This window comes from Nicotiana attenuata, unplaced genomic scaffold (genome assembly GCF_001879085.1).
Source record: "Nicotiana attenuata strain UT unplaced genomic scaffold, NIATTr2, whole genome shotgun sequence".
Taxonomy (NCBI): domain Eukaryota; kingdom Viridiplantae; phylum Streptophyta; class Magnoliopsida; order Solanales; family Solanaceae; genus Nicotiana; species Nicotiana attenuata.
The window spans coordinates 282,822-306,253 of NW_017670951.1; the positions used below are offsets into that span (position 1 = coordinate 282,822).

At 35.0% G+C, this 23,432-nt stretch overlaps 1 protein-coding gene across 2 annotated transcripts; it reads left to right on the forward strand.

The window, feature by feature from the left end:
• Positions 1-4,365: 4,365 nt before the first annotated feature.
• Positions 4,366-11,289, forward strand: LOC109244737. 2 transcript variants are annotated; one of them, XR_002070724.1, is made up of 11 exons: positions 4,366-4,627; positions 4,705-4,830; positions 5,840-6,412; positions 6,777-8,174; positions 8,260-8,584; positions 8,709-8,970; positions 9,130-9,346; positions 9,633-9,994; positions 10,384-10,530; positions 10,793-10,999; positions 11,120-11,289. XR_002070724.1 is itself a non-coding variant. In XM_019411877.1 (10 exons), the coding sequence occupies exons 2-10, from the start codon at positions 4,714-4,716 to the stop codon at positions 10,899-10,901; spliced, it is 3,510 nt and encodes a 1,169-aa protein (XP_019267422.1). In that variant the 5' UTR covers positions 4,366-4,627; positions 4,705-4,713; the 3' UTR covers positions 10,902-11,289. The 2 variants fall into 2 exon arrangements, 1 of the variants encoding a protein (XP_019267422.1); XM_019411877.1 differs by having other exon boundaries at positions 10,793-11,289.
• The last annotated feature ends 12,143 nt before the right edge of the window (positions 11,290-23,432 follow it).

Here is a 23,432-nt window from a genome sequence, read left to right on the forward strand (position 1 = left end):
ACTAATAAATATTGATCAGCTTTTAAAAAGTGGGGCATTTTACCTAGTATAAAGTGCACCATAAACCTCAGGGTATTTGACGTAAGCCCCGTGATTTTTAAATTTTAGTAGCTTATATATTAATAAAATAACCAAAAAAATACTAAAAAAAATTAAAAATATTACTTTAAAATACTATAAATTTGGAAAAGATAAAAAAAAGTATAGTTCGGTATCATTAATACTAATTTAATGAAACTTTTGGGGCGAAAAAAGACTCAAATAAAGTACTTTTCTACAAAAAATTATTCTGTAGTTATTTTGTTAACGAGTTATAATTAGGGGTGTTCATGGTTCGGTTTGGATCGGTTTTTTCCTAAAAAGAAACCAAACCAAGTAAGTCGGTTTTTCAAATATTAGAACCAAACCAAACCAATTAAGTCGGTTTTTTCTCGATTCGGTTTATGTCGGGTTTTGTCGGTTTCTTCGGTTATTTGTCGATTTTTTCTTAAATATAAGACATACACTACCAAACACATATTTCGGCGATCATATTTTCAACGTAACACTATCAAATCAATTGCCTTTTGAGAAATCTATTATTTACCAAGATATATTGATGATAATTGAATCAAATAGTGATGAATAATTTAAGGACTCAACTAAAATATATTATTTTTAACACGAAATTGATTTTTACATTTAACAAAAGAAAACTACCAATCAAACTAGAATGTAAAGGTACAAAACTATACTAAAAGTGCAAACTATTAACATTTACCATAAAATTTTTGAAACTTTGTATAAAAATATACATATATATAGGTGTAATAATAAATTTGAAATAGCTACTCCTATAGTCGGTTTGGTTTTGGTCTTTTTCGATTTTTTTCTGATTAAAACCAAACCAAATTTGATCGTTTTTTAAATTTCAAAACCAAAACCAAACCAAACCAAAAAGTATCGGTTTTTTTGTCAGTTTGGTTTGGTTTTCGGTTTGGTTCGATTTTTTGGGTTTTTATGAATACCCCTAGTAATAATGTGTTTTAGTCTGAATTAAATTTACTTTGAGAAAAGAGAAAAATGGACGTCGACTGGAAAAAAGTTAGTAGCTTTTAATTTGTCATTATAACAAGTTCACTCGCCTAAGTCTTGCCAAATGAGAAAAGAATATAAAGGTGATAGAAAAAATTTAAAATCTCTTTAATTCCCAACGAAGAAAACGAAACGACCCCAAAAAAGTCACTTTCACGTCGCTATTTCGTTGTACATTTCCCATATATGACTTCACTTCTTTCACAGCCTCATGACGTTGGTTTGTCGACAATATTTTTCGTGTTTTCCGATGACTTAATCCTTTCGATTCCTTTTGGTTCTTGTTAACATGGAAAATAAATTAATAAGATAATTTATTACAACAAGTTAAACAACATTGAAGGATCATTTAGTTGGAAAATACCTTATTTCAGGATTAATTATCCAGGATTGTTATCTCACCCTCGCATAGAGATATAAAAATAATACTACAATCCCGAGATTAGTTATCCCGTAATTTTATCTCAATCAAACGTGAAATAAATTTATCTCAAATTTAATTACAGGATTAATTCCTTTATCCCACGTACCAAACGAACCCTGATAGTATAAACGTGTTGTAGACAATTAGACATGTTGGGGGTCATGAAGCGAAAGAGCTACATCAATAGTTTATCTAGGAGGAATTCTTACTTACTTTTCTTAGTAATGGTAACGCAGGTATGCCAAGGGAAGCTCGGGCCAACTTATGTCTCAATAGTGCCCGAAAAAGGACCACTTAATCCAGACATATTCTCGCAACTACTTTTTAAACAGGACTCCGAAAGACAAGGGGAGAAATTCAAAAATAGCCAGATTTACAAGTGGTCATTGAAAAATAGCCACAGTTTCAAAAGTAATCGAATTTTAGCCACTTTTATGTAAAGATAAATCTGAACGAAAACACTCTTCAAAATCCGGAAAATATTCGAGCATAATATACTGGAGTTCCAGTATAATATACTGGTCCAGCATAATATGCTGGAAGTTCATACACAGGTGCTCCAATCTCCAGTATATTATGCTGGAACTTTCCTAGTGTTGGAGTTCCAGCATAATATGCTGGAAGTTCATACACAGGTGCACCAATCTCCGGTATATTATGTTGGAACTTTCCGTGTTACAGCAAAATAGTGGCTATTTTTGAATGACTTTGCATACACTGGTTATTTTTTAATTACCAGTCCGAAAAATGACTAGCCCGTGCTATTTTCACAAAGAGAAGCCATAGAAATACCGCTAGAACCCCTATACCATAAAAGGTGACTTTAAATTAATAAACAAGAAAAAACTAAATTAATAATATAAAATGATGTCACCACTGTCTATATAAATTAAAATCAATTTGGATCATATATGAATTTAAGTTATACGTATTGACAGTATCAAAAAAGAAGTACATACAAGTATGAGTGATATTTGACATCTTATAATATGTATACTTTTGTGGAGAAAAATAAGAGAAACCAAAGGAAAAGATCAAGGGGAGGATGGATGATATCTCATTGCATGATTTGTTCCATTCATGCTAAATAAAAAAAAATATCACTATTTATAGGTAACCAAAGAGAATAAAGTAAGGAGAATATGTTATTTTCCTCATAAATTATAAAATAAAAGAAAAATAAATATTTTACAAGTAATATAGATCCTAAACTTAGAAATGAAAATAAATATTTCTACCAAAATATTTCTGAAATAAAAAGAAAATAAATTAAATATTATGCGATTAGTGTAGATCCTAAAGTAGAAAGAAAGTAATTATATTGTTAAAAATTTCCAATATATTTTAACAATTTTACTATTTAGTTTAAGTTATTAAGTAATACTTATTTAATAAAATTGTTTATAATTTCTTTTTAGTAATTTGCTCGTGTGACTAATTTCAGATTCCAAGTTAAGTTTTTCCTCTTTTCTTTGGCCTAACTTCGATTCTAAGTCTTCCTTATAACTTCTCATCATCTTCCTTTTCCTTCATATTAGCCTTTGGAATCTTTTACTTTTGCTACAGTATAAGACATTGATGATATTGACACCAACATGGAATAATATTATCAATATTTTAAAGCTAAATACAACGTTAGAGTACAGAATATCAAATCACCTTTACCTATCATAATATGCAATCTATTTTATTTTTAAAATTACAAATTCATATTTTAAGCAGGGACAACCAAATTTTGAACATTATGGGTTTTAAATTTTAGGATAAATATATTTGGTGTTAGTAATTAGATTCTGTATTTAATTTTGTGCATCTTTAGTGTATCCTTTAATATAAATACAATCAAATCTCTCTATAACAACCTCATTTGTTTTGATATTTTTTAGTTGCTATAATTAACAAAGTGATGGTATAAAGGACATACTATATTATAACATCGCATGAAAAATTGGTATCAATAAAAACTTGACTGTCATAGTAAAGTGATCTGTTATAGATAAATTTGACTGTACGGTTTGAACTAAAGCTATTGCCAAACCCTTACTCTCTAACTTCGCCCCCGACACTGATACCACAAAAAATTCCTTATACTAACAGTATATATAGCTCAAACTGTATTATCAAAGTGACCTGCCCAAAAGGTCCAATGAAAACTTGGCCGTCGTAGTGAAATGAGCGTCGTAGGAACAGTCAAATGATGACTGTTATAGAAAAGTTTGACCGTACAGGTTTGGACTAAAGCTACTGTCGTAATTTACCTTCTAACTTCACATTTTAAGGAAACCTACGTGGTTTAAAATATTTTTACACTGACAACGTATATAACTTATACTGTATTATTATTACTTTCTTTACTTTCCTGAGGACATGGCCCTTGACAGGGAATTATGGAGGTCGAGCATTAAGGTTGTAGGTTAGGGGAAAGTTGTGGATACTTATAGAGCGTACTAGAGTGAGACTAGCCAGTTAGGAATTAGTCTTAGGATGCTACTGATCAGCTAGTGATACATGGATTTATCTGTTGGATATGAGTATACCTTCCATTCTTTCCTTTTCTTTCCTTTTCTATTTGGTATTTCCCATATTTCTTATATTGCGGTTATTTTGTTATTTTATGTTATGTTATGTATTTTATGTTATTTTATGTTATTGTATTATGAGTCTATTGATAGTATTAATATATCGTCTCTTGTTGCTCTCTTGAGCCGAGGATTTCCTGGAAACAGCCTCTCTGCCCCTCGGGTAGGGGTAAGGTGTGCGTACATATTACCCTCTCCAGACCCCACTAGTGGGATTAGACTGGGTTGTTGTTGTTGTTAATATGTGGGTAAGCAAAATATATACATGGTTCTATTTTTCTTCCATTTAAGTTATTGACTCCTCGTCCGTCAACCTTGGTGCTGGGGTCTCGTCTCTTTATTCCAAACACTTTCTCTTTTTCTTCGTATGATTGTACGAAATTCTTTTTCATTCTGTGATTTCATTGGAGCTCTGCTACGTAAAGTTTTTTGTCATTTTCCTTGCTCTGCTTTAGGAATGCAGCAGTAGTAGTGACTTAGTTGCATATAAAATCACAGACCTGGAAAATTTTCTTAGCTAATAAACCCCAGAAGAAAGAAGAAAGACAAGGTAAAAACTTTTTTTATTTTCCTTCCATTTGTTCGTACATGTAACTTTGAGTTGATGTTGTTTATTTTGATGACTAGGGAATTAAAATGGCAACTACTACTACTACAAGGAAGAAAACAGAGAAAACAGTTCCAGGGTTGGTAGATTTGGTGTTTTCTTGGTCTTTAGGGGACGTGCTGAACAGAGATCTTTACAGAGACAAGGTTTTGAACGATTGGATTTTTCATCTAGTTCATTTGCATGCCTAAAAAGTATTTTTGAATTGTAGGATTTAACGATAGTATAATTTTTTTTAATGCTATCAGTGTATTTTAACTTGTTGTAGTGGTGGACGTAGCATACAACCAATGGGTTTAACGATAGTATAATCTGTTTTATGCTATGGTATGCGATCAGTGTATTTTAACTTGTTGCAGTGGTGGATGTAGCGTGCAACCCAACATTTTTTTTCATATGGGTTAGAGATATACATGTTAAAAATTACCAATATTTCAAAAAGATTGAACCCATAGTTTCAAAAATGTATATGGGTTCCGATGAGACCCCCAACTTGTTCGGTATTGAGGCTTAGTTGTTGTTGTTGTAATGGGTTTTGATGAGACCGCAAGTTGTTTTGGATTGAGGCATAGTAGTTGTTGTAATGGGTTTGATGAGACCCAAACTTGTTTGGGACTGAGACATATTAATAATTGTTGTTGTCGTTGTCATAATGGATTCTGATGTGACATCAACTTGTTTGGGACTGATTGTAATAGTAGTAGATGTTGTAACGGATTATGGTGAGACCCCAACTTGTTCGGGACTGCGGCATAGGAGTTGTTGTTGTTGTAATGGGTTCTGATGAGACCCCAACTTGTTTGGGACTGAGATGTAGTAGTTGTTGTATGGGTTCTGATGAGACCCCAACTTGTTTGGAACTGAGGCATAGTAGTTGTTGTAATGGATTGACGAATACACCCCAACTTGTTTGAGATTGAGGCGTAGTAGTAGTAGTAATAGTTTGTGATGAGAACGTGAAGGTTGAATCCATCAAATTTAAATCCTGATATGTCTCTTGTAACTTGCTTTATTTTCAGGTTACCAATACCACTTTCTATGGACGATTACTAGTAGTTATGTTTTAGGTGACATGATAGTGTGCAAATTCTTTTTCCATTGTCACATTCTTGTATTTTCAAGTTATGTGTCCTAACTTCAATTCTAATGTGTTAGGTTAAAGAGATACCAGAGACATTCTTGTCAACTGATCATTACATGAAGTCATTCATTACTCCCCTTGTTGAAGAAACACATGCTGATTTGCTCTCAAACATGTTCACAGTTTCGCGAGCCCCGGCTCTTGAAATTCTTGATGTTAAAATATCAAAAGACTTTAAGCCTCCCAAAGGTTTATATTACAATATTTTATTGAAAAGAGCTACAGAGGGAGAGAACAACGAGTCGAAAACTGAATCAAAATATGAACCTGAAGTTGGTGATCTTATTGCACTAACAGATGTGAAACCAAAAAGAATTGAGGATTTGAATAGGCCTAAGAGATCTTATCTCATTGCCATAGTTCAAGGAATGAAAGACGAAGGTTCGGATAGGGTACCTATCCTCTCTTCGCAGCCTATTTCGTTTAAGAAACCAGACAGGGCAAAGGGTGAACAAGGAGACAAGCTTTTTATTGTGTATCTTTCTAATTTGACGACAAATATCCGAATATGGAAAGCTTTGAATTCAGACAAAGAAAATGCAAACCTGAAGATCATTAAGACTGTGCTGACAAGTGATCCAAATATTGTAAGTAAACCTCTTCTTTCCCTCTTGAACTTTGTCCACTACACTAGTAGAGTTTTGTTACAAAACTGTGACAATAAATAGTTTGCGACTTTAATTTATCGAGTAAAGTTTAATGTGAAGAAAGTAGTTTTTCGACTTTACTGTTATAGTGATTATACGTGAAATTCCTTGTTGTTGTTATGGTTGGTTTCTTCCTTGTCACTGTGCATTGAGCCGAGGGCCTATCGGAAATAGCCTTTCTACCTTCACAAGGTAGAGGTAAGGTCTGTGTTTGTTGTTGTTGTTGATTATACGTGAAATTAAACAGTTAATCTAGCTTCCAGTATATATTTATTGAGGTCTAGTGTATTTCAATTGTTTGCAGGGTGAAGTAGACTGCTCCCATTGCCCCTTTAGAGAAACTAAAACCAATGCTATATCAAATACAAGGGCGATCATTCAGTCCTTTGGCCTAGACAATGCTCAACAAAATGCTGTTATAAGTTGTGTTGAAACAAGAGAATGTGGTCACAGGAACACGGTTAAGTTAATTTGGGGTCCTCCGGGAACTGGAAAGACTAAAACAGTTGCCTCTTTACTCTATGTTCTGCTAAAAATGAAATGCAGAACTCTGACTTGTGCTCCTACAAACATTGCTGTTTTGGGAGTTACAAAGAGGCTGATGCAACACGTACAGGACGGTCAGGAGTATGATACATATGGTTTAGGAGACATAGTTTTATTTGGTAATGGGGAAAGAATGAAGATCGATGATCATGAAGTTCTGTTTGATGTGTTTCTTAGCAACCGCGTTGATGCTCTTGCTAGCTGTTTGTCTCCGAATAATGGGTGGAAAGTTGGTATACAATCCATGATATGTTTGCTCGAGGATCCTGAAGAGCAATACCGCAAGTACTTAGAAAAACAAAAAGATAAGGAACATGACACTGATGATAATCAAGACACAGATGATGAGGAAGAGGAAGAAAAAGGAAGCATTACTAGTGAAGAATCTAGTTTGAATGAAAAAGATGGCAATATCAATGATCAACGAGTAGACAAAAATCGGAAGAGTAAGTTGTGGAAAAAATTTGTCCTTGAAACATTAAAAGAGAACAAAAAGAATGATAAACAAAGTTCTCAAAGGAGGAACAACTTGAGAGCAGATGACAAAGCGAACAAGGTCAAGAACGAAGGGGAGGCAAGCAACGAAGAAGCAAGTGTTTGGACATTTGAGGAGTTTGTTATCAAAAGATTCAAATGGATACAGAACCAATTAATATTTTGTCTGACGAGCTTGTATACACATCTACCTACTTCTTTCATTTCACTAGAAGTAGCTAAGGAAATGATCAGAGTACTCAAGATGCTTCAAACTCTTGGAACATTGTTTGCTACTGCGGAAACTTCTGGAGGGTTAAGAGATAATTCACACAGAAATGTTACAAGGAGTAAGGCGAGACGTTTTGCTAATTTGTATGCAACCAAAACGGAATGCCTTAAAGTATTGAAATTTCTTAGTGAGAGTATCTCTCTTCCAGATTTTATTGATGACTACCATATTAGAAGTCTTTGTCTGAAAGGCGCATGCTTGATTTTCTGCACTGCTTCAAGCTCATCGAAATTGCACACAGAAGGAATGACACCACTTGAGATGGTGGTAATTGATGAAGCCGCTCAGCTGAAAGAATGTGAATCCACTATTCCGTTACAACTCCCAGGTCTCCGCCATGCTATACTCATCGGAGATGAGAAACAATTGCCTGCAATGGTTCAGAGCAAGGTTATCAGTTAATATTTTTACAGCTTGTTTATAAAATTACTGTGCTGATCTTATGTCATTAACAACTAGTATCTGTTATATACAGATCTGTGAGAAGGCTGACTTCGGCAGAAGCTTATTTAAGAGGCTGGTAATCTTAGGACACAAGAAGCACCTTCTTAATGTTCAATATAGGATGCATCCAAAAATCAGTCTGTTCCCAAATAGTGAGTTCTATGAGAAGAAAATAACGGATGGTCCTAATGTAAAAGCCGCGATATATGAGAAGAGATTTCTTGAAGGAGATATTTTTGGCTCCTATTCATTTATTAATGTAAGTAGTGGAAATGAGGAGATTGATGACAAGCACAGCACGAGAAATATGGCAGAAGCTTTCGTTGTAGCTGAAATAGTCGCTAACCTCTATAAAGGTGATACTCTAATCTTTCATGTACTTAGTTTCAGCTTAAGATGTACATTTCTAGTTTTCTCTGTTATATCTTGGTTTGCGTGGCAATTGAGTAGGCAAACCTGATATTATTACCTGAATTACAGAATCTGTCTCTTCGAAACAAAAGGTCCGTGTTGGCTGCATATCTCCTTACAAGGCTCAAGTATTTGCTATTCAACAAATTCTTGGCAAGAAATATAGCACAGATGTTAACAGTGACTTCTCAGTGAATGTTCGTTCTGTTGATGGTTTTCAAGGGGGTGAAGAAGATGTTATAATTATCTCCACTGTTCGTTGTAATGGACGTGGATCGGTTGGATTCCTTTCTGATCTTCAGAGAGCAAATGTAGCACTGACTCGAGCAAGGTACTAATTTGCTGCACAACATTATTACATTTCAAAATGTTTGAATATCAAGGATGGTTCGAATTGGCTATTCTTATTTATTGTTGTCTTTCAATGGCCGTTTTGAAAGAAGCTAATATATGAACATATCCGTAATTGTTTCCTTGGCTTTTTATGCAGATATTGCCTTTGGATATTGGGGAACGGCGCAACTTTGGTTAACAGTGGCTCCATTTGGAGAAACTTAGTCATTGACGCCAAGGCTAGGCGTTGTTACTTTGATGTTACTGACGACAAAAGATTGAATCAAGCAATTTCAAATGCAGCCATTGAGCTTGGCCAATTAGAAACATTTCTTAGAACGGATTCCCCTATATTTGAAGCAGCCAAGTGGAAGGTATGCTGCTTCGCCTTCATTTGGCCTATGATGAAATTTTAAGTTTTCTTTCACTACTAACACCTGTTTAATTCATGGTCAAGAAGCAGCTTTCCCATCTTTAATTTTGTTTGTTCAACATTGATGGCCAAAGTATGCATCTTTAATATTTCGATTTTGCTAGTTAAGTAGGCCAAAATTTACACAAGTGTTAGTTTTTGGTAGTTCTTTGACTTGAGAGCTTAAACTCATTTGTTTTGTTTTCAAATGGAGAGCTAACAGGTTGTTTTCTGTTACAAAATGACAGGTTTTGTTTAGTGAAGATTTCTCAAAATCCATGGCCAGAATTAAGGATGTGGAGATTAGTAAAGAAGTGATTTCCCTTTTGGTGAAGCTTTCAAATGGCTGGCGTAAATCAGAAAACAACAGAATGCTCAGCAACAAGGGTGGAAATTCATCTGTACTGTTGGAGGTGTATAGTGTCAAGCGCTTAAAATTGATTTGGACCATAGATATTTTGGAGCAGAATTCTATATATTTTCAAGTGTTAAAGATCTGGGACATTTTACCAGGCTATCATATACCAAAGTTGTCAAAGCAGATTGACATCCATTTTGGTAATTATACAGTGGATTTGATGAATCGTTGCACATGCAAGCGTGCTGAACGGTACAGAATGTTTTAGTGTTTTCTCTGATCTAAATTGTTGTCTTGTCGGTTGTTTAATCTCTGTACGCTAACAGTGTAAAAGAATTTCTACATTATCAGGTAATGTAAAAGATAACTCCAAGTAACCGATACTAATGACAGGAGCTAGTTAGCTAGAAAATAAGGCATGCAACCTGCTACAACACGTAATAGTAATGCTAATAGTGTAAAATTTCTTTACACTTTCATTGTATTATAAGTTAAATCTGTATAAAAAATATACACCTTTTAGGATATTGAAGTACTCCATTGACATGTTTAGTCTTTTTTATTTTGGGATCAAAATTGCTGACTTTTAGGATAAATGAAAACATTGAAATGCTGACTTTACAGATCTTCTTGTTCTGTAGAGACTTAATACTTCCAATTACTTGGCCAATTGATTGTAATGCTGTCTCAAGAACTAGCTCAGCTCATGGTGATCGAGACGAGAACTTGGCACGTCAACTGGCAGCTATGAGTTTGAGGGATAAACCAGGATCTTCAAGAAGTTCCAAGTAAGTGTTGGTTATACATTTAGAAAGTCTATATTACACTGTGCGGCCCTTCCCTGGATTCTGCGTAAATGCAGGATGCTTTGTGCACCCGGCTGCTCTTTTTAGTCTATAAGGGAAATAATGCATAAAAAGTAAAAAAGAGAAGTTTGTGCTATAACCTATGTGCTTGTTTTTCTGTTGATGACTTGTGTTGCTACCAAAGAAATACTACTATTTTGGGTATCAGATCAATATAGTTACTACCTCTACATATTTTTACCAGTAATTTTCAGAATTCGAAGATAAAGAAACCAGGAATGTTCCGTGAAGTAAAACCAAACCTACTCGCTGAAGATTTTATGGAACGGTTTATGCGCAACAAGTCTAAATAGGAGACCTTAAAGTTGCAATCTAAGCACAACTGCACAAGAGAGGTAAAATATGAAACATGATAGATGATACATGACAGGCAGCTCTACCAAGTACAGAGGTAGAGTTATTTATGTTTTTGTCAATATCTTTTAGATGATACATTTAAGCTCACCTAAAGATCTTATTCAGATATTCTTAATATAAAAAACTTCTGAACATTAAATTCTGTTTTTGGCAGTGTGGAAATGGGTATGGATCTTGGTATTCTTTAGTGCCCTTATATCATGTCATTTACTGTAACACTGAATCGGCGCACTTTGCTGTCATGTTTGATCCTTTAGTGTTTCATTGATGTTTACAGCTAAAATCTGTACAGATATTATTAATGGTTTGAGATTTCATGCTATATTTAGCCTCGCGTGCTCATAGATTTTCTTTGTGGTAGCAAGCGTTAGATTGCTTTTTCGCCCATAATAAGGAATCGCTTAAATCAAACTTTAGACCGTGTGGATTCTAAGTGTGAAATGTAAATTTAACTCGAGCTATACTTGTTTTTCGCACATGTTAAAAGGGTTCTACCTCGTATCACTAGGTTCTGCTGAATCCGCGAACCCATTATTGTATATCCTCCAATATCCACAATGGCCAAAAGGCTGAGATTAGCTTTTGAGTTGTTGAGTGTGCCCTCTTCCTTTTTTTGTGGCTCAGTCTAATCTCCATGTTGTCATGATATTCCTGTACCACAAGGGCATAGGTTCATAAATTAAAATATACTTCCTAGAATTATAACATAAATATTAACGTGAGGAATGTCCCAAAGAAATATGACATAGCTAAAACAGTCCGAAGTCCTAGAAAAAGTAAATATCTATGTGCAAGGGCGTAGCTGGGACACAGGTTACGAGTTCGGCCGAACTCAGTTGTCATACCCCTTTTTTACTCCCCGAAAAATATGTATGTGTATGGATATTATGGTGGGTTAAAGAGTTTTTCCAATTGAAGTGACAAATTTGAGTAGGGATTATTTTATTTGTAGAGTCGCCACTTGGAATTGGTTTTCGGTGTTCCAAGTCACCTTTTATTTGAATCCCTAGTCAAAGAAAAGTTTGACTCTATTTTTATCGGTCCGCGAAAACAAAGTTCGGGTAAGGAATTCTGTTGACCGGGGAGAAGGTATTAGGCATTCCCCGAGTCCCGTGGTTCTAGCACGGTCGCTTTATTGACTTAAAACTTGGCTTGAGCTAATTTTGGACAAACTGTGATTTATATGTATTTTCATGTTTTACCTATCCGCTTTTAATTATTGAAGTTGTTTAAAAAAAAGTATGATATAAATAGTATAAAATTGTCCTAACCGCGCTACGAAAGCGAATATGCGACCAAAATGAATTTTATTAATTTTGTCGTAACAGCGCTACGCAAGCGAATCCGCAGTTATGACAAAGGATTATTAGCACGCTATTATTTTCAGAAAAAATTACTGTATTTGTGCTTTTGAGAAAATTATTTATTAAAAGGTTACTATCGCTATTAAAAAGTTACTATTGCGCTACGCGAGCGAATCCGCGAGTATGGTGAAAGGATTAGAAATTTAACTAAAACTATAGATATAGTAAGAGATTAGTGAATTAAATTATTGAATGTTAAATATCACGCTACGCAAGCGAGTCCGTGAATGAAAAAAGTTAACGCGCCTATTAGTTGCTTAGTGCTTAAATTAATTAATTAAGAAAGCGATTAAATTATGTTAATTAGTTTAATAAAACAACTGATCCGAATTTATTATTTGAGAAATACGACACATGAATTCGGACAACCTTTATTTGTTTTGAGGAAATGAGCCACCAGAGGAATCACCAACAGTTGAATAAAGAGAACGGGCCAACAGCTTATTGAAAGAAAGTATGGGCCACTAGCTTATTTATTGGCATTGGGCCAATATGCATCTTTATTAAACCCGACCCAATACATTATGATTCAAGACCAACCCCATGTATACCGAAGATCTAACGTGGCCCCCTTTTTTATTAAATCTAATTTCATTTGTGCACACTATTCCCTTGGCCCAATTCACTCAACAATAGTAATCAGTAGCCTCTTAATTTTCTTTACTAAATTTACTCACATTCCATATGTCAAAATTAAATTCAAGACATTCACCTTGATAAAATAGCTATCTTCTATCATTCAAATACTAATAAATACTCTAAACTAATAACATGCTAGTCATGAAAGATTCACAAAAAGAAAACTCATTTTTTTCTTTACTTAACAATTATAAAGTGGATTGATGGAAACTTCTAAATGCTGACTTTTGCTTAAACTGGCACAACAGAAAGAAATAGCCGAAGGGATTATCTCCTTTAATAAAATAGCTTCATAATTCAAATGAGACTTTATCAATGTGAAAGGGATATAATGATAGGAAAGACTCAAACAACCTACCAGTATATTGGAACTCCAAAATTTAAAAGAAACAAGAAAAAATATTCACATCCAATCCATTGTGGTAAGCCTATGGTAGCTTATCTTTCCAATAACTAAATAAAACTATAAAGTGGTGTTTCAGCTAAGATGTAAGGAGCAATTTCAAGCTAGCAGTTATACATTCACATGGTTGCGTCATGCATACTACCTTAAAACACTTAAACAAATGGCCAAATGAATTCAGCTCTGCTCCAACAGTCAAAACAGGTTCCAATATTGGTTTATTGCTATGAAAATCTGCATTACAAAGGTTCAAAAGTTATCTGAAGAGCGGAAATATGATGCAAAAGTGAAAAGCGAGCAGAAACAACAGAAGGACAGCAAGGAAACAGCACTAAGATGGACGTTTGAACAGCCCGAAAATCTTAGAGTAGAAGCCCAGAACAAGTTCTAAAAGACTTTATCTTTTGAAAGAGTTTTCACTCTAAGAAACCTTCACCAAACTCACAATTTCAGCTTACTATTATATATATTTAGCTGCTGATTTTTCTCTCAACTTTTTGTGTATTCAAACAACTATTAAAGATGTTATCTAAATGTGTTTCCCCTCTATAATGAAGAAAGGGCAGCCCTTAAATAGGCAAAGAAAAACCAACTTTTTGGACAGAGTTTGGTTCAACAAAAATCTCCCCAAAAGAGGCTGATTTTGTATGCTAAAGGCTGTCCAAAAGGTGAAAGGACAGCCTGAAATCTGCTATGGCAGGAGCCAAATGGTCACTTCAGCCACCCTACTAAAAGCAAAGCTACTAGTACCCTACAAAATATCTAAATTTCAGATTTTAACAACACTAATATCAACCTATTGATTCAAATTAAACCAAGTATTAAAACATGTAATTAAATTTCAACACATGTATTATGAACCAACATGAGCAAACAAAAATTAACTATTAAAGCCAAACGGAACGCACGATATCGCTGAAGCGATTTAACAAAGACAAACATAATCAGAAATGGATTAAAATAAAGAAACAAGACAGAAACTAACTAAACTAAAAACCCAAAAAAAAGAAAAATTAGAAAATTAATAACGGGGCAGGGATTGTGATTTTACCATATACTCGAGCATCCGGGAGACGACGATAGGCAGTGGTACGACTTTCGAGCAAGCTTTTATTGTTGATATTCTTGAAACCAAAAAATTCCGGTGAATCCGAGTCCGGTTTCAATAATATCAACGACACAACCTTGCTTGAGGCCGGTTAGAGAAAAGAAACGGGCGGCAGTGGGCGGCAGTAAGCGGCAGTGGCGGCGGCGCTAGGGTAGTGGTGGTGGCACTAGGGCGGCGTGGGGTTTTTTTTTTGATTTTTGAGTCGGAGATATGGAAAGAGGGGGAGAAGAGGAGGCCGGTGGTGTAAAATTTTTGGAGTTTGGGGTGGTGGGCGGCGGCTAGGGTGGTGACGGCGCGACTAGGGTTTGATTTTGTTGATTATTGGTGGAGATTTGGGGGATTTGGGTGGCATAGGTAGAAAGAGGAGGAAGAGGGGAAGAGATGGTAAAATTTTGGGATGGATTGGAGGGATGCCGCCGCCGGAGGCGATTTTCGGCCGACGGCGATGGGCGGCGTTGGGGCGGCGTGGCAGAGAGGGGGGAGAGAGTGATAAGAGAGAAAAAGTTTATGGGTGGGAATGGGGAAATTTTTCAGATTTTGGAGGCTTTAAATACCTAGGCCAAGAGTGAATGAGATCCATTGGATCAAGATGGAATGGAGGGGTAAGATTTGATCTTGTTTCATTTAGTGAAACGACGTAGTTTTATTATGAAACTACGTCGTTTTGATCTGGGTCTTGGCAAGCCATCAATAGGTCTGGGTTGGTGCAATTGGGCCAATGATTTGGTCTGATTTTTTAGCCCATTTCACTTTAATATAACACTAGCCCAAAGTTTTGTTCCTCTCTTAATTAAATCATAATAAAACTCTCATAATCTACATACACACAAATAAGAACATACACACACACATACACACACACACACACAGATATATATATATATATATATATATATATATATATATATATATATATAATAAAAAGACATGGCAAAAATTAAGCATTTACATCAGTAACTTTAATCCAAACTCTAAATTTGTCTTGAGAAATCTAATATGTGCAAATTATTAATTTTAAACTCACTAACTTAATTCCGGCTCCACTTCTGTCTATGGGTCACCAATGAAGTGAAAACACTTACAGGAATAAGGACACAAGGAAAACAATAGAGCTTGAGGGAACTACTTATTTCTTATACAAATAATTGTTAGTAGATGTTATTTAGTGTTTTTGCATGTCAAGTTCAATAAAATTTTTTTTAATGGAATCTTCTTTTCATTCAACTAATGAATCAAGCTGTAAAATTATTTACTTAGAGAAATAGGATTACGAGCTCGTTTGGATTGGCTTTTAAAAAAAAAAAAAAGCTTTTCAGCAAAATAAGCTTTTAAGCCAAAAAGTACTAATAAGTAGGAGTTGCTCAGGTTCTTGCTTTTGGCTTGTTTTAAGCCTTTTTTTTTTTTTTACTATTTTAAGTACTTTTGACTTTGCCGAACACTGAAAAAAGTTAAAAAGAGCTTAAAAGCTGATTTGACCAGTTTAAACTTGTTTTAAGCCGTTTTTAAACTTATTTTAAGCTGTTTTTGACTTTGCCGAACACTAAAAAAAGTTAGAAAAAGCTTAAAAGCTGATTTGACCAGTTTAAAAGCCAATCCAAACATCCTGTACCTAATTTGAACTATCAGTAATTGTTTAGTTATAGGTACTTTCAAGTTCATATAAAAAACATCTCTTTCACATACCTTGTAATACTATGGGCAAAATGCTATTTTTTGGACTAAAAGAAGTTCAAGAAACAATGGTCTCATACATCAGCCTCCTATAATACGAGGAGATTGCTAGACCCTTTTTATAGGAGGAGAAACGTGGGTACCTCCATTTCTTCGGAGATTAGGAGTCCTAATAAAATCCTGGATAAATGATAAAGTCATGGCCCGACAATCGGGGATTTGCCATCGTTCCCTATGCCACCTTTTAACCTGTACCTTATTTTTAAAAATTATTGATTTAGCAGCCAGTTGACTGTAATAATATGACAATTACACTACTGACAAGAGATATAAAACATGCATGATTTAAATGAAGAATCAACGTTACATTTTATTAATTTTGGCCAAGATCATGTTCTAGAGCTCAAGTCCAAACATATGGACTTATTTTCAAGAAGCGCAAGAAGTCGAAGAAGCTCAAGATTGATTTCAAGAAGCTAAGATTCTTTCCTTCTTAAAATAGGATTTATTTTAGAATAAGATTTTCCTTTTAGTAGGATTTGAGTTTCTTTTCCTTGTAGAATAAGGATTTTACTTTTCTTGTTTTTAGTTATTTTATTTCCTTATTAGAATATGAATTGTAGTCATCAAAGAAGAGATCTAGGCCTATATAAAGGGTTCTCTTGCCTTGTAGAAGGAAATTCACGTTTTTAAGGTTTGCCTAGTCTTACAATAGAGTGTTTTTCTCTATTTTATCTTCTCCTTGTTTTTGGTTCCAAGCAAGGTGGTGATAGTTTTTATCTTGTTTTTAATTGCGTGTGGTGTTTCTTTATCACGCTAATTGATTCCAAGTAGTGACTTTAGGAACTTGTTTAACTCTTGATCTTTCAAGAACACGTTTCTAGATCCACTACAAAAAAATCAGGTTTTAGCGACGGACAAATTTTGTAACTAAACAGAAAAATCCGTTACTAATCTCATTTAGCGATGGATTAGCAACGGATTATCAAGAAATTCTGCTAGCTATGAGCGTTTTAGCGATAGATTAACGACGATGTTCGTAACTAATTCCAATTTTTTTTTTTTTGTAGTGATCTAAATTCGTTCTTTTGATATAATATCATTACTATCATTGAACTGGTGCAACACCGTTATTTACTTATTTTGAACGAGTAAATAGTCTTTCTTATATTTCAGATCGTCATCTTTCACCTCGTTTTTGAATCATCAGATTCCGGGGCCTAAAACTTGAGATACTTTGTTTCTTGAAATTGACCCACAAACCACGTTTTCGTTTCAAGATCTTGATCCCTGGTCGGTTGGTTCTTTGTTAACTCGAAGAACCACATCACTTTCCCTCATTTCCTCTCTTGTTAGCTTCTCAAATATGAATACCTATAGTAAATGAGATATAAATTTTGGCCATTCAAATGATACACTCTTCTATGTTCTCAATTAGTAAATATATAATACTATGGCTCATTGTTTTAAGTTAATCTCAATCTTCATATTTCTATAGATGAATAGACTTTGATTACTCTTTTGTTAAAAAATTTTGAGTGTCAACAATACTATTAGGAAATTCAATGCATGATTTGCGCTAGGAACTACTGGGCGAGCCCCGAGCGGTAAGCGTTAGGCGTGTTTCGGCTAAGTTTCACAGAACTAAGCCCCACACGTGAGCCTCGAGGCGTTTTGATAGTGCCTCGCTCTGAGGCGAGCCCCCAGACGAGTCCTATTAAAGCCTTTTAAAGCACTGATACATATAACTCAAACTCTGATTTCATTATTTATGGAGACATAACTAAAAAGAATAAAAGATCATTTAAAAATAAGTGTGCCAAACTTATTTTTAGATCGTTTGACTAAATTTGAAAAAAAAAATTCATTTTGAATTTTTATTTAAGATAGATTTGTAAGTCAAAAAGTTCCTTATCACTAATACGAAGCGATCACGTTAAGTTGTTAAAATCCATTCATGTTGATTAGGAGGAAGACGAGTTTAGGAGGAAATTTCTTGAATCCTGATTATAAAAATTATGGTAAGTATCCAACTACTTATAAAAGCTATTTCACAATGCAATTCTAAAAATTTATTTAAAAATTCACAATTTCCGTTCTACTAATCTTGACATATTACCTACATTATTGAGTTCAGACAAATTCGAAGTAGTTTTGCATGAACTCTTAATTGCAACACGTGCAATATTATTTTGGTTAGGGTATGTCTTCCCAACACCTAATGTGTGCCAAAATTATATATTACATCAATAGGATCTTATTACAACATTTCTCAATTTTCCATTTCTTGGAAATTTATAGATATAGAAAACTTTTAACACGCAACCATTACTATAAGTGATCCAAACAATCGCTTAATTAAAGGCTATAGTTCCTCTTTGGCCAAGTTGCAAAATCAGTTTATTTTGAGAAACGTTTTTTTTTCAAAAATGCTTTTCTCAAAAGTACTTTTGGTGAGAAGCAGTTTGTGTTTGGCTAATTAATTTGAAAAACACTTCTGAGCAGCAATTATTGTTTGTCCAAACTTTTATAAATTGTTTTTAAGTGTATTTTTCTCAAAAGTGTTTTTGGAGAGAAGCTATTTTTTCTGCTTCTCCAAAACTGCTTCCGCTTCTCCTCAAACCCATTTATTTTCTTCTTCCAAAAGCTTGGCCAAACACTTCAACTTTGAAAAAAAAAGCACTTTTTTGAAAAAAAAAAGTACTTCTAGGATTGGAGAAGCTTAGATTAACACTTATCAATATTGCACTAATGTCAAAAAAGAAAAATAGTTGTTTTAGTGATATTTGACAAAGTTAATTGACGTTTTTCATACAAATTTTTATTTATTTTATTTACTTTAATGCAATAAATTAAAAGTTGAATGACCATCGAAATTAGTCTTTATATAAAACTCTTGAAAACTCAAGACAACCTTTTCTCTTAGTCCAAATGTAATGTTTAGATTTTAAACTTGGACCACATTGTTTCATTTTCCTCTCTTCTCTTTTCTTCTCCTTTTAAAAGCCTTTATGGTTGAAGAAGGAAAGTTATAGGCCACAAAGTTTCTCTTTCTTTCGCCTAAAAGGTTTGCAGAGGCTCACCAGACCAATGGATTAGAGCATTGGGCCACTTACTGCTATTACATAATTAGAATGTGGAATATTTTTATTATAGTAATGAAAATGCCAAAGATGGCTTGCATAACTTACCTTGCCCATACAAGTGTACCTTTTGCCAAAATAGCTAATTTTAAAGGCTAGCATAAGCTAGTCTTATTTTCACTAAAAGTTGCTGATTCCGAGGAGCCATTGTGCATTATTCACTCGTATCATCACGTCGCTAAAAGCAAGTTTTGCAGCCAAATTGCCAGCTGAGGGAGTAAAAGAACTCGAGAACAAGGATGATTTTGTCTCCAAGCAATGCTATAAAAGAGACTTTGCATAGTACACATACTCCTATAATTTGCCAAAACATGGAGTTTCGGAATGGATCCAGTTATGAGAAGGGTATAATTATCAATGGCGATATAGATATTGGGATTTGTTGGGTGTGCGAACAAAGTCCCACATTGGTAGCTGAAAAGATTGGGAGTCTACATATAAGGTGTAGGGATCTCTTAATGGTGTGAGGCCTTTTGGGAAAAACCGTGCGGGCTTGGCCCAAAGCGGACAATATCACACTATGTTAAGAGTGTCATTGGCCTGTTTTAGCCCAACAGGATTACACCAAGCCATGTGCCTTGATGCGATATGGTAGCATCTCTCATTCACTAGCAAAGTGAAGAATGAAACGCGAGTTTCGTTGATGTGAGAAACGCTATTGGTCGTTCAACGATCCACAAATTGATGAAGTTGGCCATGACACTCATATTCAACTCTTTAAGCATTGTTGTGAAAATTTTTATACAGTGTAAACATGTCCATAGTAGCCACCAGCATCATCGATCACTCTTGCTCATATAAGGAACTTGGAGACTATCTAAAAATGAAAGTTGTAACCCTTGGTGTCTAGGTTTCAGAAAATCAAACCATTTGTCATTTGGAGTTATGTACAAAAAGTTATGGCTACTATATTACTTGCTGTATGAGAAGAGTTTGGGAAGAGTAATAAAAGTTTGTTCATCGCGATCGCGGGGAAATGGCCGCGATAGCATAGAGTAAAATTGTTCTGGAAAATTTCCTGTTTCGCGATCGCGAAGGGTAAATCTTTGGGCAGCAGAATTTAAGTTCTGATTGAGCTCGGTGTGAGGCGATTTCTCGGGAGATTTTCAAGAAAAACGTTGGGGTAAGAATTCCTAACTCGATTTAGGTTAAATTACACGAATCCATTATTGTTTTTATCAACAAATTTGGGTTTAAAATGATAGAAATTTTCTAGACGTTACATTTGGAACTTGGATGTCGAGTTGATGTCAGGATTTTGTGAATTTGGTATGGTTGGACTCGTGGCCGAATGTGTGTTCGGATTTTTTGACTCCTGTCAGATTTCGAGGCGTGGGCCCCGCATCGAATTTTTGGTTGACTTTGGAATTTTTATTAAAATTCGATATTTATTATTTGGAATTGTTTCCTTAGGCGTTAGTTGATGTAATCGAGTTGCTTTTGGTTAGTTTTGAGCCGTTCGGAGGTTGATTCGCGCGGAATGGAATTTCTGGAGTATTGTTTAGCTTTCTCGGCATTGAATTCGGCTTGTTTGAGGTAAGTGTTTAGCCTAACCTTGTTGAGAGAATTTTTCCTACTAATTGCCACTATTTGCTACATGTAGGGGTGATACATATATGAGGTGACGAGTGTATTTGTGTGTGTCAGGGTTAGTCATGCTCGAGGGTAAATTATAGTAAATTTTACGATTAATTGTGCCTTGAAGAATTATCTGACATTATTGTTTCATGTCTTCCTTGACTTCTAGATTACTATATATAGAAAATTAAATGCCAGAAACCGTGATTTAGCTTATTATAATTTGCTTAAAACTGGACGGACTTTTGTGAAGTAATTGATGTACTAAATCTGGCCGTTATTATACTAAATTATAAATACGACGCTACGACTATTATTCTTGAGATTTTCAATTCTATACTTGAGTCGAAGATCATTTTTGAGACTTATTGAAATACTTAAACAATAAAGTACTTGGGATTTATTAAATTGTTATTGGCTTGAAAGCCCTGATTGATGTTCAATTGGAACATTCGCTTAAACACTCACCTTGATGTTATTTATGCTTCCTACGTTGCTTGTCAATGATATACATGTGCTTGGTAAGGAAGAGTGTAAAGAACGAAGGGTGATGCCGTTCCATTTAATATACATTATCATGTCAGGGAGAGTGTAAAGCGCGAAGGGTGATGCCGTGCCATTTCAGTTATATTATAATGTGAGCAAAAGTGTAAAGCACGAAGGGTGATGCTGTACCATTCATATACATTATTATGCAGGAAGGATAATACCGTGTCATTTCATTTACATTATCATGTGAGGATGAGAGTAAAATTACGAAAGGTGATGCGTGCCATTATTTTATATATATCATATGCTCATGGCACGAAGGATGTTCCGTGCAGGCGAGGACGAGAGACATGCATTATATTGTGATACCTTTTCGTTGTGTATGCATTCATGCCTTTGTCTTGAGTTGTTGTTGTTGCACCGATGTTTTCTATGTGACTTGTCGTCATTTTTCTATCTGTGTCCTCTACCCCAATTGTTGATGTGTTATTCATTCCTTCTATCCGTAACTATCATGATTTTCTTCTTGTATATTATATTTACATCTAAGTCTTCTACCTTGTTAACTAGTGAAATTTATGTTCTTCTACCACACTTGCTGTCATTACTTTTGCGCCCCCTATCTCGTCTATTTCTATTTTTCCATATGCTTCTAATTTGTTATTTGCTACTATCTGTGTAATCTCTACTTCATGGTCACTATTATTGGCAATTCTTATACCTGGTTGGTATTGTTATACATATTTTGGTGAGGATGAGATTAAATGCACGAAGGGTGTTTTCGTGCCATATGATTCGATGTCTTGAGTATATTCCACACACTATGAAAGTATGGATTTACGACCGTGAATTACTGGTTATTGCTCTAAGGAAAGGATTAGTCGTGATATTGAGGAATATTAATCATGATTTCTTCTAGTAATCACTTATTGCTTCATATATTTGTTTCCTTGTATCCTGTTCTGTTATGTTCTAGTATGGTTATAATGTTAGTCTACTGCACAGGTTATATCATCATGTATCTTATAACTACAAAGTCTCGTCACTACTTCAACGAGGTTAGTCAAGATACTTACTGAGTACATGGGGTCGGTCGTACTCATACTACACTTCTGCACCTTGCATGCAGATTTTGGATGTCCGTGTTGCAGTGTATGGCGGGAGCTGGCATTGAAGATGTTTTCGCAATACGGTCACAACTGCCTCTTGTTCTTGGAAGCTTTAGAATTTTTAATCTATTCACATTTATTTCAAACAGATGATGTATTTTATTTTTTACAAGTTTTGTAAAATTCTCAATCTTAGATGCTCATGATTTGTACTACCAGTCCTTGGGAAAAGTAGAAAGGTTTAGTTATTTTATTATTTATTTTCCTCAATAAATCTAATTAAATTGGAATGTAGTTAATTGGCTTACCTAGCGGGTTGGATTAGATTCCATCACGACTGGTCAGATTAGATTCCATCACGACTGGTTGGATTTTGGGTTGTGATATTATGTTTTTGCAAAATATACCTCACCATAGTAGTGCTTTCATGTAACGACCCGACCGGTCGTTTTGAGTCCTAGCGCGTCGTTCAGTAGTCTGAGGCCATGAGCAGCTTCATTTCAGGTATTATGACTTGTACGCGTGGTCGGAATTGAATTGCGGGAAGTTCAGAGTTGATTTGGAGAGAGAATTCTCATTTCGGAAGCTTAAAGTTGAAAGAATTAACTAGGATTGGATTTTTGAGTAAACGACCTCGGAATCGGGATCTGAAGGTTCCGGCAGGTTCGAATGATGATTTCGGACTTGGGCGTATGCCCGGATCGGGTTTTGGATGACCCGAGAGCGTTTTGGCGCCTATTGTGGAAAGTAGCATTTTGAAAGAAATTTTATAAGTTTGGGTTGAAGTGCATTTCAGTGATATCGATGTCCGTTTGGGATTCCGAGTCTGGGAGTAGCTCCGTATGGTGATTCTGGAGTTGGGAGCGCGATCGGAAGTGAATTCGGAGGTCCGTAGGTCATTTTGAAGCCATTTGGCTAAAGACAGAAATTTGAAGGTTTTTCAGAAGTTTGACCGGAAGTGGA

Excerpts from the sequence above, each read along its gene's own strand:
- LOC109244737 (XM_019411877.1), top strand. The coding sequence starts at position 4,714 with ATGGCAACTACTACTACTACAAGGAAGAAAACAGAGAAAACAGTTCCA. Across the intron at positions 6,413-6,776 it reads TGACAAGTGATCCAAATATT|GGTGAAGTAGACTGCTCCCA; the intron begins GTAAGTAAACCT and ends AATTGTTTGCAG. Across the intron at positions 10,531-10,792 it reads GGATCTTCAAGAAGTTCCAA|TAATTTTCAGAATTCGAAGA; the intron begins GTAAGTGTTGGT and ends TATTTTTACCAG.